This window comes from Magnolia sinica, chromosome 15, assembly GCF_029962835.1.
Source record: "Magnolia sinica isolate HGM2019 chromosome 15, MsV1, whole genome shotgun sequence".
NCBI lineage: Eukaryota > Viridiplantae > Streptophyta > Magnoliopsida > Magnoliales > Magnoliaceae > Magnolia > Magnolia sinica.
Genome location: NC_080587.1, coordinates 11,544,876 through 11,564,772, shown reverse-complemented (window position 1 = coordinate 11,564,772; position 19,897 = coordinate 11,544,876). Strand labels below are relative to the sequence as shown.

Genomic DNA, 19,897 nt, shown 5'->3' with positions numbered 1-19,897 from the left:
CTTAGAAGTAACACAACCCTCTTGTAATTGCATACCTGTAAAAATCTCAAAAAAGAAATGAATTAAACGAAAACAAAAAGAAAAGAAAAATGAACTGGATTTATTTAACACCAAATTACACCTTAGAATCTCCAAATAGCCCCAAAGGGAGTGTTTGGACCGGGGGAAAAACAAAGGAAAACAAAAGAAAGGAAAAGATAAGTTTAATGATTATCTAATAATGGATTCCATGACAATATTGAACCATGGAGTCCATTTTTGGGATCTTTGTTTGAATAGCAAGTGGAAATCTCATTTTTGTGAGACAATGCTTACCTCGTATCTCATGCTAGAGAAATTGACGAAGAAAACGTATAATAATTACAACGTGGAATCCACTATTTTTGCTATCCAAACATAGTGAAACATCCCATCATGCGAAAAGTGTTTCCACTTGCTTTCTTTTCTTGTTTTCTTTTCACTCAATCCAAAGATGCACTAAAAAAAAGAAAAGAAAGGGTGACAACTCAAAGCTGATTAGGAGAACATGTGAGAGTTGAGTGTTAGAAGCCTTCAAATTTTGGGATACTTGTCAGTTGGTCTTTTAGCTTTGACAGACCGTTAGGTGTCTTCCATGGTTAGGTGAGATGAATTATAGAAATAGGTGAGCTTTTACTAAATAGAATTAATAGAAGGTTGTAGAGCCACATCTCAACAAGAAGGTTATAGTTGAGTTATACACACTAGGAGTACTGAGTACAACGCACATGGATAGATGGCGAGAGAGAGAAGTGGAGGGAAAGGGTAAGGCTACATGTTGAAGAGAGAGAGAGGAGTGTTTTCAACGATAGGTGACCCATACCCACTTTTTTCTGGCGTTGTGACCCACTTTAGTTTTAGATATCCTTTGTTTTCATATTGACTTTCTGGTGGGGACATCACGCGCACGCACGCCCCCCCCCCCACGCACGGACGCAAGGAAAAGGAGGGCCCCACCGTCGATCTGGCTCGATGACGACGTCCAGGGAGGGCCTCTTAGTTAGAAGACGAAGTTTTGATTCAAAAAAGTGGGCCCGATAGTCAAGAAAAGCCCATCATAGGATCTCATGATCGTAGCCCACTAGTCAGATTAAGTTCATACTTTAGGTTTTTCTTATTTATATTATTTAGAACATCGTGAATGCTTTAGATTTCTTTGATTGGTTTTAATTTTAGTTTACTTCATCGCCAAGTAATAGGTTGCGCACATGGCGTGAGTTTTGGGGTATAGAGTTTTCCCTATAAATAGTCACCCCTTGTAGTTCTTTTGATTGATTGAAGTTGAATAAAAATTCCTGCATAGTTTTTCTGCTCTCTGAGTTTCTGAGTTGTGGAAAATTTAAAGTGGGTGCAAAGCCCTCCCTTTTCGAAGGGCTGATATTAAAGTAGGTGCGAAGCTCTCCCTTTTCGAAAGGTTAACTACCATGGTGCGAAGCCACGTTTATCACAATCCGCCCATCCATCTCATTTCATCCATCCCACAACTATCTTCGCGTCAAATTCGTTTATTTTGCAGCTATTCATCCCTCTATAGTCAGTTTTCAGAATATGGCCCTGCAGGAGGCCTGAAACTTCGACAGAGCACTACGCCCAGACCATAGCTCGAATCGACATGAGATTTGGAAGTTTTGCAGCCTAAGCTTGGCCGACCAAGGCTAAGGAATCCTTTTTTGGATTCGGTCCCCCAACACACATGCGGACGCACCTGGCCAGCTATCCACGCGCAGGAGCTGCCTCAGGTTTAGGGTTTCTTCGTATTTTCCTCTTTTATACCTAATTTCATAAATCCTATCCCTAGATTACATTATCCCTAGTTGATTTGCCCCTTCTCTCACACTAGGGTTCCTTGAATCGAAATTAGGGAATTCCTTGGATTAGGGGCTGATTACTATGCATGTGTGGCTGAATTCTATTTCCCTTTGAGTATCGTTTGGCTTATAATTTTTATTGTTCTAGCCCTAGCCTGTGTAGGCCTGGACCCGCATAGATTCCCCTTAATTGAATGTTTGGACTTTCATGTGGGATATGGAATTTGTGTAGTTGTTTCTGAACTAATGTGATTTTAAGCCTGAATTCTTGCACATCATATTTGAATTTCATGTCCTGCGTCAAATTTGATATCAGAGGGGAATACATCAGGTTTAGTTTGTTTCAGTCCTTTATGCATCCAATTCATCATATATAGTTGTTTAGAAGACCGTAGTCCCTAATATTAGTTGTTGAAATTTCTGGTAGCAGGAAGGTAGCAATTTACATTGTTGTAACTTTTTGTTATTCCCTTATTTTCGGCAATTATATTGCTGGATTTTAGTAACTCTACATAGTTCTCTCATATAGGGTCTCATAGAATCATTTAGTCCTATTTAGTTGCATATAGTTGTTATAGAAAGTCCTTAGAGGGAGTTAGCAGTCGTATGCCCCCACGTACGGGTCGTGGTTGGTTTGCACCCTACACTAAACATAGAACGATTGCAAGAGTCACTAAATAAACTATCCCAGCAGATTGAGTCTTTGGGTAAGTGCTTGGATATGGACCAATGCTTTCAGCAACTTGATGTGCGCATTATCCAACTAAAGGCCTTCGCCAGGACAAACCCCACCATTGGGGTGGATGTCCAATCTCAGGCACATGGCCAGACCAATGAATAGAGTTGGCCAAGGAATCAGTTATGGGCGTGCACCCGTGCACCCATCCCATGAGGGACATCAAGACCACTATTTTAAGGGGTACGACATGTGCGGCCTCGTGGCTGGAGAGAGTGCACTAGAGGCTAGTGTAGAGTTACCCATTGAGGCCATTCCGGTAATGGATGAGTTTCGTGATGTCTGTCATGATGATCTACCGGATGAGTCTCCCTCTTAGCACACCAGAACATGGGACACCGTAATACTTACAGCCAAGTTTGCGTTTCATAGTTCTGTCGATAGGTCAACAGGTCTTAGTCCTTATGAAGTCGTTACTAGTTATAAACCTGAGAAACCTATTGATATCGTCCCTATGTCTCTGTCCCACAGGCCGTCAGAGCCTGCAGAGTCTTTTGCACATCACATTCATTCATGACATCAAGAAATCAGGCAGAAGATCACTATTAGTAATGAACATTAGAAATTTTCTGCAGACCGGTATGAACGTTTTAAAGAACTCAATATTGAGGACTTTGTGATGGTCCGCATCAGGCCCGAGCGGTATCCTCTGGAGGCCGTTCGTAAGTTACATGCGCGTAGCACTAGACCCCTCAAAATTATAAAACGAAACGGTCTCAATGCGTATAAGGTAGATCTTCCACCTTCCATGGGAATTAGTTCCGCATTCAATGTGGAAGATCTAGTTACTTTTCAGGGGACCACTGATACTTTCTCCGGCCTTTTGCCCACCCATCTTGATTCCCCATATTTATCCCTTGATCCATGGCCCCCTCCCGACCCATCTTCCCAACCTCTACCTCCTATACCTATCCTTCTTGACACATTTTTCCAGCTCTGTCTCATACCTACCCGTTCCGACCCATTTTCCTAGCCTCTATGTCTCATACCTACCCGTCCTGACCCAGTTTCCTAGCCTCTACCTCCCATACCTATCTTCCTGATCTTTCTTTCCAGTTTTTACCTCCCATACCTAACCTTCACACACCCAGAAAAGAAATAAAGAATATCCTGGACCATCAGATAGTTTCAACGTTGGAAGGCGGGTTTCAGAAGTACCTAATTATATGAAAGTCATGCCCAGCTTCAGACAGCACGTGGTTCACTGAAGAAGAGCTTCGGAAACTTGATCCTGACATCCTAAAGAGGTTTGGGAGTTTTATTTCGCTAGTGGCGAAATCTTCGCAGTCGGAGAGAATTGATGGGGACATCACGCGCGCACGCGCACGCACGCTACCCCCTACGGACGTATGTAAGGAAAAGGAGAGCCCCACCGTCGATCTGGCTCGATGACGACGTCTAGGGAGGGCTTCCTAGTTAGAAGACAAAGTTTTGATTTAAAGAGTGGGCCCGATAGTCAAGAAAAGCCCATTATGGGATCTCATGATCGTGGCCCACTAGTCAGATTAAGTTCATACTTTAGATTTTGCTTATTTATATTATTTAGAACATCATGAATGCTTTAGATTTCTTTGATTGATTTTAATTTTAGTTTACTTCATCGCCAAGTAATAGGTTGCGCACATAGCGCGAGTTTTGGGGTACAGGGTTTTCCCTATAAATAGGCACCCCTTGTAGTTCTTTTGATTGATTGAAGTTGAATAAAAATTCCTGCGTGGTTTTTCTGCTCTCTAAGTTTCTGAGTTGTGGAAAAATTAAAGTGGGTGCGAAGCCCTCCTTTTTCGAAGGGTTGAGATTAAAGTGGGTGCGAAGCCCTCCCTTTTCGAAGGGCTGAGATTAAAGTGGGTGTGAAGCCCTCCCTTTTCGAAAGGTTAACTACCGTGGTGTGAAGCCACGTTTATCCCAATCCGCCCATCCATCTTATTTCATCCATCCCACAACTATCTTCGCGTCAAATCCGTTTGTTTTGCAGCTCTACAAACAGTTTTCAGAATCTGGCCCTACAGGAGGCCTGAAACTTCGACAGAGCACTACACCCAGACCATAGCTCGGATCGACGTGAGATTTGGAGGTTTTGCAGCCTAAGCTTGGCCGACCAAGGCTAAGGAATCCTTTTTTGGATTCGGTCCCACAACACACGTGCGGACAGCCTCGAGCGCACGTGCAGATGCACCTGGCCCGCTATCCACGCGCAGGAGCTGCCTCAGGTTTAGGGTTTCTTCCTATTTTCCTCTTTTATACCTAATTTCATAAATCCTAACCCTGGATTACATTATTCCTAGTTGATTTGTCCATTCTCTCACCTTAGGATTCCTTGAATCGAAATTAGGGAATTCCTTAAATTAGGGGCTGATTACTATGCATGTGTGGCTGAATTTTATTTCCCTTTGAGTATCGTTTGGCTTATAATTTTTATTGTTCCAACCCTAGCCTGTGTAGGCCTGGACCCGCATAGATTCCCCTTAATTGAATGTTTGGACTTTCATGTGGGATATGGAATTTGTGTAGTCGTTTCTGAACTAATGTGATCTTAAGCCTGAATTCTTGCACATCATAGTTGAATTTCATATCCTGCATCACTTTCTAGCATGAGGAAGTGAATAGATGTGCAGAGTGGTTTTGATACAATAGTGATTTAAATATCAATATCAATGCATGTATTGCACTCTTGGGATAGGGAAACATATCGATGTTGCATGGGAAATATCAGATGTATCATAGAATGTATTGCTGTTTTTGGGAAACATTGGGAAATTAATCGAATTTTTCAATGAAACATTAGGGGATGTTATAAAAAGACATTATCGCACACTTAGAACTCGAAAGGCCAAAAAAAAAAAAAAAAACATGTATACATAGTAAGTTTTCTTTGTATGTAGTCCTAAACTATGTGTTGTTTGACAGAAGTGATGTAATTATATCCGGTGTTGTCATATATGATCGCATATGCCATTCTAGGAAAATATAGTGCATATGCCATAGTGGCAAATGCCATTTTATGAGCATTGGGCATTATGGCATGGCTTATGCTATTATGCAATCACATATGCGCACAACCCCCTTGGGTCGCATACAATCGCTTATGCTATTTTACAATAATAGTTATATCCAAAACGAGTTCATATCATTTATAAATCATACAAGAAAAGTATGAAAACACAACCAATATATTCAAAAGCCAAATAAAATAAAATAAAAATATACGCGTGCCCTCATTACATCTATGCAGCCGTGCCTTAACCCACTTAGAGTAATGAGGCAGCTTAAAAGTCATGATCTCCATCTCCACTAGAGTGGCTATAGTATTGTTGCTCCACGCATCAACAATATTGTGCCAAAGTCATAGTACAATGGTATCAACTCAAATATTCTCTCAAGTTTTGCTAATACTCATCCTCTTTGAAGTGGATTAATATGCCAATCAATGGTTGTTGCATAATCATCACCGTTTGTGGTTGATGTGGATTTGGAGCTGAATACGGAGTGGTATATATCCGACTCTTAGATACGTCTGCTCATACTTATATCCTGGATATCTTTGCCCGTATGCCTAAGCATACACTTGCAAGTATTTGCAGTCGAATGACTGCGTCTATGTACCATAAGTCCATAACTACTAGATATGCTCATCATATAACCATGACGTCCATAACCATATAATCCATATCTATATCATGGCACAAAACTTAGTGTTTCCATGTCCAGTTGTCCACCACTAACGTCCATAGAGCCCGTGGTCAATGCTAAAGACTCCTCAATGCCACTCAGTTGCTTCTGCTTATGATGATCATACTTATTTTTCGGTTGAGAAGCCTGTGCTACGATAGGATGAGAACTATGGTCTTCGCCCTACTCAAATTCTCCCCATTGAACAGACCAAGTCCTCTCTCTCTCTCTATATATATATAAATATATATATATATGGACATCACCCTTGTCGGCATTGCCATCTTGCCATCACCACCATTGCCACGCACTCCATTGCTCTGTCGCCATCAATGTCGGAGAGAGTGTAGCCACCACGTGTCTCATGAGATCCTGGTGCTCAACTGTCTCCAACACCCTTCGGCAATGGGCCAAAAGCCTTAGGGGAAGATCTTGTAATGCAGGGGCATTTTTACACCGGGCTCGCGTTGGGTTGCCTGTGGGATGTAGGGGCACACTCGAGGTGGGCGGCCCATGTGAGGCAGGTGGCTCGCGTAAGGTGGAACCTATGTGATGTGGGGCCCACAAGGGGGGTTCAGTCGAGGTCCTAACCCATGGGATGTGGGGCTTGGACTATGAGATAAAGGGATTGATTCATCAAGCTCTATTAGTTCGAGCTTTTAGAGTAAGTGGTTTATTGTCCCGCATCAAATGGTATCAGAGCGAAAGGTCTCGTGTTCGATACTCCTCACCGGGGGTGATTAATGCAAGGGCATTTTCACATCGGGCTCAAGTGGGGTGGCCTGTGGGATGTTAAGGTGCACTCGTGATGGGTGGCCCATGTGAGGTGGGTGGTAGCTTCTGGAGCATCTTGTAACCCAACTTATTCCGCTTATTCGTTTGCATGAGTAAGTGTGTGCTCCAATTTCGCTGACACGGTGGTGACACTGTTTATGTGATTATGCAAATAGCTAATTAGTGCAAGGTCTCAAAGCCACTTCCGTACATGGACTACCATTTGCCTGCAAATTGATCATGACCATCTTTTAAAATTTCATATGTAATTAAAAAACACTTTTAATTACAAACATGCATACAACAACCCAAATGGCATCATTGTTTCCCTCGAATTTCTTGCAGCTTCGTACCTAACAATTAACAAGCCCCTTGCATCTCGAAAGTCTACAATCTATTGATGGCATTTAATACTAATTGTCAATATAATAAGTTGTAGGAACTTAGACAAAAATTAATTGCAACAGTTTACCTCTTTACTGAAATGAGTTTTCCCCAGAGAATTAGGGAATAATTTCTCATATATTTCATGCACCGCACACTTTATGTCGTTGTCCTTGCTAAGTCTACGACTATAGTAGTACTTGGGGTTCAGGAAGTATGCTAAAACCCCATCACGATGCACATATTTACTTATTAGTATCAAGAAAATAACCATACAAGTCCATACTATGCAAGCAACTAATCAAGCATTGAAACATATAAACAATTAAATCTAATTACTTACTAGCCTTGTGAAGTGGGTGCTCTAAAGTCCTATCGCATCGGTCATCAACGATTATGTGCACCCATTTATATGCATTCGGGGCTTTTACCTTGACGACATCTTTCATGTACCACATGGGCTCGTATATGGAACCCACTTATGGATGTCTTGTTATCCACCATCCTTGGTACTTTGTAAATGGGCTCCAGAATACCCACCACACTCTGTACATCATTGCAGAAAGAGTTGCTCACGACAATTACATCAATTGTTGTCTAGAAATTGCCCCTCTAATCCCATTTCCCACTCTCTAGAATTAAATAGGTCTCTAATTCCATGCTTGTCTTTCAGGAGACTTTCTAAGGACATGAAATTAGTGGCAAACTATGTCACCCTACGCATATCTATTAATAATTAGGTGCGATTGTAGATGAAATTTGTAATTGATAAACGTCAATAATCACACTCTTAGTTGTAGGCCTATCCCTTATCGTCTTAAGCATCAAATCAATGCAATGGGTTGCGCATGGGGTTGGCCCCATTCATCCATCACATATCAACATGACCCCATAAGTTTCCCATGACGGCCTCAACTTGTCGATATATAGGTGCATGTTAGCAACCTCATCATCTAGGTAAGGCCCCATAATCTCATGCGGTGTAAATGATACCACGCCCTTGCTCGTACGTTGTACCAGTAATGATATTCTTGAAGTACGAGCTCGCAATTGACTTAGCCGGGCATATATGAATAACCCCGCCACAAATTTATCCACCATCTTTCTCACATTCCATCCACTTCAAAGATCCTTCAGCCACTTCTGCTTCCCCTTCTTCCCAATGCAATTGTCAGGTTTGAAGGCATATCTAGCATCCTACACTACTATTGCGACACATACCCAACAACCTTATAACATAGGTAAGGCCCCATAATCTCATTTGGTGTAAGTGGTACCACACCCCCACCCCTATGTTGTGCTTCAGTAATCACATTCTTGAAGTGTGAGCTCGCAATTGCCTTAGCCGGTCATATATGAAAAACCTCGCCACAAATTTCTCCACCATCATTCTCACATTCCATCCACTTCAGAGATTCTTTAACCACTTCTGCTTCTCGTTCCCTATGCAATTGCCAGATTTGAAGGCATACTTGGCATCCTTACACTACTATAGTGACGCATACCAAGCCCCCCTACTCCTCACTCCATTGCGATCACCAGCCTCCTGCATGGACCCCTCGAAAATAGACTTAGTCACTTCCCACCACCGACTGCTACTCCTCGCTCCATCACAGTCACCAGCCTCCCGCATAGACCCCTCAAAAATAGACTTACTCGCTTCCCACCACTTAATCTAGTCCATATCCCACTCCTCCCACAAGGACCCCTCAATACCCCATCTATACTTGGGGTCATCATCTTTGTCTTCCTCTTTACTGCCCCAAGACCCCTTACCAAGCGTGCTAAGTCCTTCATAAACTCCTTCTCATGTTCAACCTGCCCATCTTCAGTCTCACCCCTTTTCCACAACAACTCCATCTACACTTTCACCAATGTTTTAATACCTCCTTCCCCCTCCCCCTCCCCCTCCCTCTTCTAGGTGTTCCTTCAAACACCCCACTGCTCTTCGAAACGTGCTTGCAATAGTTACACTTTGACCCGTGTCAGTTGTAGAGAAGCAGGGCCCCGTACTGCCAACTAATGTTGGACTACTTTCTTTTTTCAAACATTTTCTGCATGCACGACCACATTATGCAAAAAAGAATATTAAGAGCAATAAATAATATCATTTCAAATATTTTCACAATTTTTAATTATTTTTAAAATAGATATTTAAATGATAAATATAAAAATTACTAATATTTCTATAACACATAATTTATTAGCATATTGAATGTATTAATTACTTACATTAAATTTGTCTTATAATGTATAGAGCATGTACTAAAAAATATTTTAAAATTATTTTTCATTAATTTTCTAAAATATTTTTAAAATAAATAAAAGAATGTGGATGACATTAAAATCAGCATACACTCAAAAATACACATATATTAAGAACGAATATTAGTTGGTCAGTGTAATTTTAAAATTATTAAATTTTAATTTATTTTTTTATATTATTTAATTCAAAAAACTTTCATCAATCTGCAAATCATCTTACAAACACCATCACGTGATTTTTCCACACTCTAATTGCAAGTTAAATGGGTGAAATCGATGGAATTTCAGATTTTCCCCTAAATAAAAAAATTTGAAGGTAAGAATCAATGAATGAGCATGCAAAATCATGGTTCCACCGATTCTAAACCATTCAAACAAGAAAATTCACTTTAAATGAAAAAAATAGAAACTCATCGATTGGGATTGGCGAATCCTATTAGAAATATAGTTAAAAAATAGGGAATATTTTAGCACCTTTTGCGTTCTAACTTGTCTTCATTTCGAGTTGACATTCCTCCCCAAATTCAAATTTTGGTTTAATAAATACAACATGTGATCGAAACCACCTAAGGAACAAAATTCAAAAATTAAAAATACCAAAAAATGAAGATTTTTTAGGTTTGGTTTTTTGGAATTTTCTGTCAATTTTCACCTATTCACGAATGTTTCCATGGCCGGGAATATCATCGCTAGTATCGGGGATATTATCGATGGTACACCAATACTAGGGAACTTTTATAAGGGAACCTTCATAAAATATCATTGATATCGATAATCTCGTCAAATATCATTAATATTATTGAAAATATCGGTGATATTTGAAAATTTTTAAACTTCCAATAGTTTCAGTATCATTAACCTGGCAATACCAAAATATCAGCGATATCATCAATAATATTGTTGATATTTGGAACACTAACTGCAATATATTTAAAATATCGCAAAGTATCGATAAATCATTGATACATTGTGATATCATGTGATATTTTCAGTTATACAGGGAGTCATGTAACTCCTCCTTGATTTCATATCCGCAGTGTGTGATACTGATAGAATCGGCCAATGCATGCCATGGATAATGAAATCATTATCATGCAATCATCATGGTGGGCACCAAATGGCCTTTGTTGCAGGCTCCCTGAGGTCCTGTTTGGATTTGTGGAAAGGGTGGGAAAGGAAATTGTATTTTCCCAAGAAACCTTATTTCCAAGGAAGAATGGGAAAGGAAACACTGTTTCTCATATTTGTTTGTCAACAACATTTTCTCGAGAAAATTGAGAACTGTTTCCAAATCATATGTTTGGAAAAATAAAATTCTCTTGAGAAATTCTTTTGGTTGCAACTTCAAGGCTCAAAGTGTTTAGAATATAATGCAAGCCCCACTATAAGATAGGACCTGTTATTATAGCCATCGACTCACATGCAGAGCTCTAGCAAGTTAAAGGTCCTGTCAGTATTGTTCACGTGACATCCACTTTGTCCATCCATCTGGTGCGCCTTCCCCTATTCATGTTACAGCTGAAGCTTAAGCCAATTGAAAACTCAGGAAGGCCACCATGTGATCAATGATTGGATCAACCTAACTCTAAGACAATGCACCTATGGAGTGGCAATTTCCTAATCAGCATCTCCCAACTGTTTGACATGTGCATGGTAGAGAGGCCAAGTGAAATTCATTGGATGGATCTCTTGCACAGCTACCATGAGGGGCTTGACACACACTTCAGCAATCCAGGGCATTCATTGGGTAGTGTACATTGTGATCATGGGCCAAAAAATAATATTGGTCCATTGATCCGGTGGCAGGTCACGCCCATGTAAGAAAGATGGGTGGTGGTGATTGTGGAACCAATAAAAATCTGGTTGTAGATCACACCATTTGAGAAATATGGATGGTTGGAAAAAATGTCCAATAGTCCAACTTTAACACACGGGTGGCTCACTTGACGGGTGTATTCTGATTTTTTTTATTTGGTACATCTAGCTGCCACTACCTAATGAATGGCCTGGATTGCTGGTTGGCATGTGTGCCACCTGAGATTCCTATAGGCCGTAATCAAATTATCATTGTCCATTTCTTTTAAACACGTGTGGTCCACCTCAGAAAATTAACTCAAAGAATTTTTGGGCTAAGGAATATGCACTGGATGGACACTGCATTAACATCCTGGATCTCGTAAGTACCACTTTGGTATTGTGTGTGGTGCCTATGTGTTAAGTGCCCAAAGCGGGATATCTGGAATTAATAATTAATATTCCTTTGTAGTCTAAAAGTATTCCTTTGAAGGGCACTTGATGAATGGCTTAGATGGAACCTATCGAGATCCACATACAAACCTATGTTCATCCTATCTACATAGTTTCTTGTGGTGTGGCCCACCTGAGTTGTGGATCATGCTGATTTTTTGTCCCAGTGTCTAACATTGAGGGACGATCCTAATGGATGGAGTGGATTTGACATAGAGAACATGGTGGGGGCCATGTGAAACTCACTTCACGAAAGTGAAGAGTTATTTCCGTAGGATACGGAGGTGACTTAATGCAGGACAATTAACCACTTGCTCTAAAAGCTCAAACTGTTAGAGTATGGCGAATTAATCCCTTTATCTCATAGCCCAGGCCCCACATCTTATGGGTTAGGACCTCGGCCGAACCACCCTCGTGGGCCCCAAATCACATGGGCCACCCACCCTGAGTGTGTCCCCGCATCCCACGGGCTACCCCACTCGAGCCCGGTGTGAAATGCGCATTAATTACCCCTGGTAAGGAGTCTCGAACACGAGACCTCCCCCGTGGGCCCCAAATCGCATGGGTCACCTACCTCGAGTGTGCCCCTGCATCCAACAGGCGACCCCACTCAAGCCCAATATGAAAATGCCCCTGCATTAATCACCCCCGGTGAGGAGTCTCGAACACGAGACCTTCCGCTCTAATACCAATTTGATGCAGGACAATTAACCACTTGCTCTAAAAGCTCAAACTGTTAGACTATGGCGAATTAATCCCTTTATCTCATAGCCCAGGCCCCACATCTCATGGGTTAGGACCTTGGCCGAACCCCCTTCGTGGGCCCCAAATCACATGGGCCGCCCACCCCGAGTGTGTCTCCGCAACCCACGGGCTACCCCACTCGAGTCCGGTGTGAAATGCGCATTAATCACCCCTCGTAAGGAGTCTCGAACACGAGACTTCCCCCGTGGGCCCCAAATCGCATGGGTCACCCACCCCGAGTGTGCCCCTACATCCAACAGGCGACCCCACTCGAGCCCAGTGTGAAAATGCCCCTGCATTATGACCCCTCTGGTACTACTTCGGTATTGGTCGGTGTTGGAAAAGATTTGTAGGCCCTACCATGATGTATGTGTTTTATCCACGCCGTCCATCCATTTTGCCAACTCATTTTGTGGTATGAAGCCAAAATTGAGGCAAATCAAAAACTTTGGTAGACCGCACCACAAGAAATAGTGTTGATTAAATTAAAAACCATCTAGGGCCCCTTATAATATTTAGTTGCCATCCAACTTGTTGATTAGGTCACACAGACCTGTATGAAGGGAAAACACAAATATCAGTTTGATCCAAAACTTTTGTGGCCCATGAGAAGTTTTTAATGGAGAGAACTCAATCACCACTATTTCCTATGGTGTGGTCCACCTGAGATTTGGATGTGCCTCATTTTTAGGCTCGTGCCCTAAAATGAGCTGGCAAAATGGATGGATGGCGTGGATGAGCATGCATCATGATTGGGCCACAGAGTTTTTCAGGACCGATGATGCAGGACAATTAACCACTTGCTCTAAAAGCTCGAATTGATAGAGCATGGCGAATCAATCCCTTTATCTCATAGCCCAGGCCCCACACGGGTGGGGCCCCGCCTTGAGTGTGCCCCTGCATCCCATAGGCAACCCCACTTGAGCCCGGTGTGAAAATGTCACACCCGATGAGAAGTCTTAAACACGAGACCTCCTACTCTGATACCACTTCAATGTAGGACAATTAACTGCTTGCTCTAAAAGCTCAAACTGATAGAGCATGGCGAATCAATCCCTTTATCTCATAGCCTAGGCCCCACATCTCATGGGTTAGGACATTGGCTAAACCCCCCCTCATGGGCCCCAAATCACATGGGTACTGCCTCACACGAGCCACCTGCCTCATAAAGGCCGCCAACCCTGAGTGTGCCCTTGCATCCCACAGGCAATCCCACTCGAGCCCAGTGTGAAAATGCCCCTACATTAACCAACTTGCACCATATGGGTATGGAGGGGTCACTACCGAATCCAAGTATGAGAAAATGTGGGAATGGAAACGTCCTTTCCGAAGCATCTGGGTGAGAAAATAAAAGGCCAATTTTAAGGGGGGGGGGGGGGGGGGGGGAATTGAATTTCCCTCCCTTTCCTATGGTTTTGGTGTTTACAAACAATGGAAAGATGGTTTTTCGAGAAACTTTGTTTCCTTTCCCACCATTTCATCGAAACAACCCTTGATTTTCTAACTGCAGTGGTAATTCAAGTTAAATGGGTAATAATTATTTACCTTTGAATTTTTGGCTGCATTTTCAAGGTGATGTTGACAGCCGCCTTCATTTATAGCACTCTCATGTCACCCACGTAAAAAATGTTACACTTGTGGGGTCCACCATTGTATACGTCTTATCCACACCGTTCATCCCTTTAGCCAACTCATTTTAGGGCATGAGCCGAAAATTGAGGCAAATGTAAAGCTCAAGTGGACCACACCATAGGAAATAATGGGAATTGAGCTTCTACCATTGAAAGTTTTTCGAGGGCCCTAGAAGTTTTGGATCAAGCTGATATTTTTGTTTTCCCTTTATCCATGACTCTGTGACCTTGTGAATAGGTTGGATGACAAATAAACATTAATGTGGGTGCTACAGAGACAATAGCTTTCAACAGTTGACGTCTTTACAATCACTGTTTCTTAAGGTGCGACCCACTTTACATTGGGATTTGCCTTGATTTTGGACTCATACCCTAAAAAGTGTTGTTAAAAAGGTTGGATGGTTTGGATAAGTCACATACATCATGATGGGGCCCACAAGTTTAAATTGGTAATATCATGGTTTTTGTGGACCGATTTTAGAGATGCAATTCCTGGCTGATTTCAAACAGGTGAAATTAGTCATAATTACTTATTTACACATATACTAGGAAAAATAAAAATCAAACGACCCCTAATAGTACTGTAAGGGAGAGCTACATGCAACGAAAAAGAGAGCAACTTACATGAAAGAAAGGAAATTACAAAAATATCCCAGGTTGTTTTTTACGGGTAAAATCCAAGCTGTTTAAAGGCTTCTTGTGGGTGAAATCTAGAATGTATATCAGACAACAACCACATTTTCTAGTTCTCAAAATATCCCCAACTTCATTTAAAAAATGTCTTGCAATGCCTTTTAGTATTCAAAGTTTATCCCCCCTAGGGAAACTTTGCAAGGGCAAAAAATGTCCAAAAGCCATTCGCGTAATATATAGAATACCTACATATATACACAAATGGTGTTACCCAATGCATGTGAGGAAAAGAAAAATGAGACTTTATGCAAGTTTTGAAAGGAAGTTTACCCCCTTGAAGAGGTGAAATGATATTGGTAATTTTATTTCACTTTTTCTTAGTTGCATGATTATAACCAGTATCAGAAAATTGATTTGTTGTTACTCTATATGAAAATACAAGAACCAATTTGAGAAAATAGCAAATCGGATGTCAAGGTTACCACTTCTTTCTTAATTCTTCTGTTTTATTAGTGAAGGAGAAGATTTGCCACAATATTGAAAATTCAAATGTTGAAACCAACATCGCTGCAAAGTGCAGTAGATACCAACAAAATCCCCTAGTCCAGTTAAAGATTGACTAGTATCAGTGAGTCCCACAACTCTATTTTCTTGGGTTTGAGCTTGTAGCTCAATGGGATGGTGCGTTTCACCATTGAGGTCACAAGTTCAAGCCGAGCCTACCTATAAAAATAAATAAAATTTGAAGGGACAACTTTCTTGATGATTTCTTGCCAGCTCAGTGGAAGAGAGAGCACATAAGCTGCAAATGAGCAGTCTGATTCTGAACTGCCGGGAAGGGAGGATGTTGCTTCAATGATATTGGTATACACTCATATGAGCATAACAAATTCACAACACATCAATGACAAAAATATCCATGGTTGTTTGAGATCACGTCACTTTGATCTTCAAACTTGAGGACAGATTGTTTCCTTAAGTGATAAACTGTTAGGACTAGGGGCTTTAAAGCTGATTAAAGTCTGTTTGAATAGGTGTTAGAACTTAGAAGTCCTCTAAATTAGAGACATTTGTTAGATGGTCTTTTACAATGTGAAAGTCACCCATAGTTTATGAGAAGTACCAGGAATCGCCATCCTCTCATAGTGATACTTTATAATCTCGAATACTACAATTTAGACCAAAAAAGAAAATAAAGTGACACTACAATTATTTGAAGGTTCTGTAGCCACCCTTTTGTGGACATGTACCATCTAGTTTAATAAATTATAAAATATAGTATGCATAGCTAAGCCAGCCTTGAAATTAAACTTAAAGGAGAAATACATGTCATATTTGAGAGTGTCTAAAAGACAAATGCTCTAGAAAACATAGATATAAGTGTTGCTAACCCTCTCATGCATGGGAATTATAAATCTCTTCCTTTTTGTCAGAATTACCGATCGTTGTCTAATTCAAAAGGCAATCCACTATGTATACCAACCAGTTTTGATATATACACCCTTTGTTTCTACTTTTGCTAGTACAAAGTCTTATCCTACCATTGTTGTACTAAGGCAATAGTAACCAAAAGTATAATGTAAGCCATGTGCATCTATCAAACAGGTTGCATGCAAATATCAATTCCCTTCAGTTATTTGAAAAACAAAATTAGTCATAGGGAAACAACTGGAATTTCAGCCCTTTCACCAAACAAGTAGTAAACATAGATGCATTCCGCGGAAATTACCAATCATGCCATTGTGAGAATTAAAATAAAAAACACCCATCTTGGATTTTTATTTTTATTTTAAAAAAAAAAAAACCCTAGAAAAGCAAACGCAAAAGGAAGTTCGATATTTAGAACAGATAAACATGAAAATACATGATGAGTTGATGATACAATTCCCAAAATGGGAATAGAAACATAAAAGGCTTTGGGAAGAACTTGCCAGCTTCTTCCCTAATTCAAATAATTTAAAATCAAGACCTTTTATACCTTTCTTCTACATTTGGTAAGAGGGAGCAAAAAGTTTTACTATGGTATTGCCCAAGATAGAAAATCAAGGGTGCATCTATCAAAAAGGGTGAGGGTAAATATCAATTCAAGAAAGTAAAAACACGAGCATTTTACTGATATTACAACGATGCCAATGTAATAATAGTTAATACCAAGAAAAACATAGAGTTTCTCATTAAAAGCCCAGATGGGATTTCCAACCTTTTCTTTCTTTCTTTTTTTTTTTTTGAAAGGTAACATGGGTTCGAAGTTCAAACCCATGAACTCAATGGGATTACCAACCTGTAGACAATAGAAACATGAACATACATGGGAATAGAGAACAGAGACAAGAAAAAAAAATAAAAAAACTTCTGTTAGAATTCACCACTCTCTTTCCTAGAGAAGCCCGTTTTCCCAGTGGGGCCCACATATTGAGATGGTCTGATGATTTGCGCCATCCATATTCTAGTTACTAACATATATAAGTCGTTGTCCACAGACTCCTAAACTTTGATCTTCAGAGCTGAATGCCAACAATTGGAAATTATTTTGATTGTCCCAAATTCATCCACGGACACCTGACAGTCAAAATCATCAGTGCAGCATAAGGGGTCATTTGGGGGTGTGAATTGGTGTGAATAGTTGGTCATTGGGATGTTTGGGAGGTGTGTATTTGATGTGAATTGGATTCCAATTCACATCAAATACACCAAAAGGCACTTTTTTGAAATCACAGCAAAACCATGCGATTTCATTTCTCATGTATTCCAATTACCACTGATTCACAAGTCAAAGTCATCTCTCTTACTCTCTCCCTTCCAAATACAGGCTGCCAAACACAATTTGGTGATTCTGATTAACAGATTGCCGGATTCCAGTGGATTCTAATTGCAGGCTGCCAAATGCAACTAGTGATTCCAATTCCATGGTGATTGCTAATGCATATCAAATACACACTCCACACTCCCCAAACAACCCCTAAATTTCTTAGGTGGCCAGTATAGCATGGAGCCCACATCAGGGACGGTTCTGATCATTGGACCACTCAACGTGTGGGCCCCAGTGGGCGGTGACACATGCTGGATTCACAAGGGATGCAAAACGAAATGTTTCTAGAGAGCCACTATTCACACCCAGTATTTTTATGCATACACCCCTTTTTCTACAGTTGTAATGCAATAGCAAAAAGTTGTGCTATTGTATTGCCCAAAATAGAAAATAAAGGCCGTATCTATCAAAAAGGGTGGGTTAATATCAATCCCAATAGTGAAAATACATGCATTCTACATTTCTGGTGAAATCACCAACCATGCCACTGCAAGAATCCCGTAAAAAAAGAACTGAAATTTCAATTAAAAACCCAAGAAAACCAAACCCAAATGGGCATTTTAGCCTTCAATTACAGAAACATGGAAAAACATTGAAACCCGACTCACATAACAAGATAAAAAATAAAAAATCTTATTCATTTGTTAGAATTCACCCACCTCTTCCCTTAGGCCTTGTATTCCCTCCATCCATTGGTGGAGCCCACCAGCTGGAGGTGGGGGAAGGTGAGATGGGTAGGGAGGTCTTGTTGGAGTGGAGTGGGAATTTGTGGGAGGCTGATGGAGGAAGAAGGCTGGGTGGTTTGAAGGAAGAGAAGGAGAGAGAAAGAGAAGAGAAGAGAGAGAGTCTTATAAGGGCGTTGTTGTTATTACCCAAGATGGGTGGAGATGTCAGATAATAAGACGGGAAGAGATTGGAAGAAGCTCTCAACATCTCTCTCTGATGAGTTACCCGATTCCTCACTCCCAGGAATTATTATCGAGAAAGTGGCTTGGCTGCTGCTCCGAATCCAGCAATGTGGGTGAGACAGGGGGACGCGGATTGCGTACTGATAGCGTCATTAACGACGTGGCTAGTGACAATGCTCTGTGGGCCCCGCATGATATATATGCGTTTTATCCGAGCAGTCCATCTATTTTTTCATATCATTATAGGCATAAGCCAAAAAAGGATGGAGATCAAAATCTGGAGTGGACCACACCACAAGAAAACAGTGGACATTGAATGCTCGCCATTAAAAACTTCTTAGGGCTTAATGCAATGTTTATTTGTCATCCAACCTGTTGATTAGGTCACACACTTGGATGAAGAGAAAACGCATATCTCGCATTGATCCGAAACTTTTGTGGCACTTAAGAAGGTTTTTAACCGTGAGTGTTCAATCACCACTCTTTATGTGGTGTGGTCCATATGAAATTTGGATCTGCCTCATTCTTGGTAAATTAAAATAAAATAGTTGGAGATTGATGGATGGCGTGGATTGGCCACAGGTCATGTTGGGGCCACGGAGCACTGTCAGTACTCAGCAGGCAATCGATGTCGGAGCCGCTGACCTCAGTTGATTGGATGGTCCAAAAATAAAGCAGATATAAATTCCCTATCCTGGCCGGCCCACTTCGATATGCGTTATATATCTGCCCCTTTTATTAGTTTTCGCTGTTTCAGGTATTTTATAAAGAAAACATCTTATAGTTATTGGATTAACTTTCTTTTAATAGAACATCTCCAAATATAAAGGTATCATGTACTTGATTTTCTCCCGTTCTACAATTTAAAATAAAATTTTATTATAACTTTGCTAAAGATCTTATTAAGGAAATAGACCGCAGTTTTAATCGCATTACTCTATAGAATTTCTGACTACGTTGAACTGCTTTTCATATTACGTACCATATCCGTTAAGGTGCGATTGCACCTTTCAGCTACAACATTCTGCTATAGTATTCTAAGCATGATTTATTGGGTGACAATGTCACAATCTTTTAGGTACCTAATGAAGGATCCTAAATTGCGACATGATTCGTCATACTTGCCATAATATTCATTATCACATTTAAACCTTACGAGTTTAATATTCTTATTGATTTAGTTTTCAACTTTGGCTTTATATATTTTAAAAGCAGTGATGGCATCTGATTTTTTATTTATAAGATAAATATATTCACAATGAGAGTAGTCACCT

General features: G+C 40.6%; 1 protein-coding gene across 1 annotated transcript in view; it reads right to left on the bottom strand.

Moving 5' to 3' along the window:
• Nucleotides 1-18,767, bottom strand: part of LOC131226652 (rhodanese-like/PpiC domain-containing protein 12, chloroplastic) — a 42,247-nt gene extending 23,480 nt beyond the window's left edge. Inside the window, exon 1 of the mRNA XM_058222260.1 lies at nucleotides 18,375-18,767. Within this exon, the coding sequence (XP_058078243.1) occupies nucleotides 18,375-18,648 (274 nt within the window). The 5' untranslated portion in view covers nucleotides 18,649-18,767. The remainder of the gene's footprint in view (nucleotides 1-18,374) is intronic.
• Nucleotides 18,768-19,897: the final 1,130 nt, after the last annotated feature.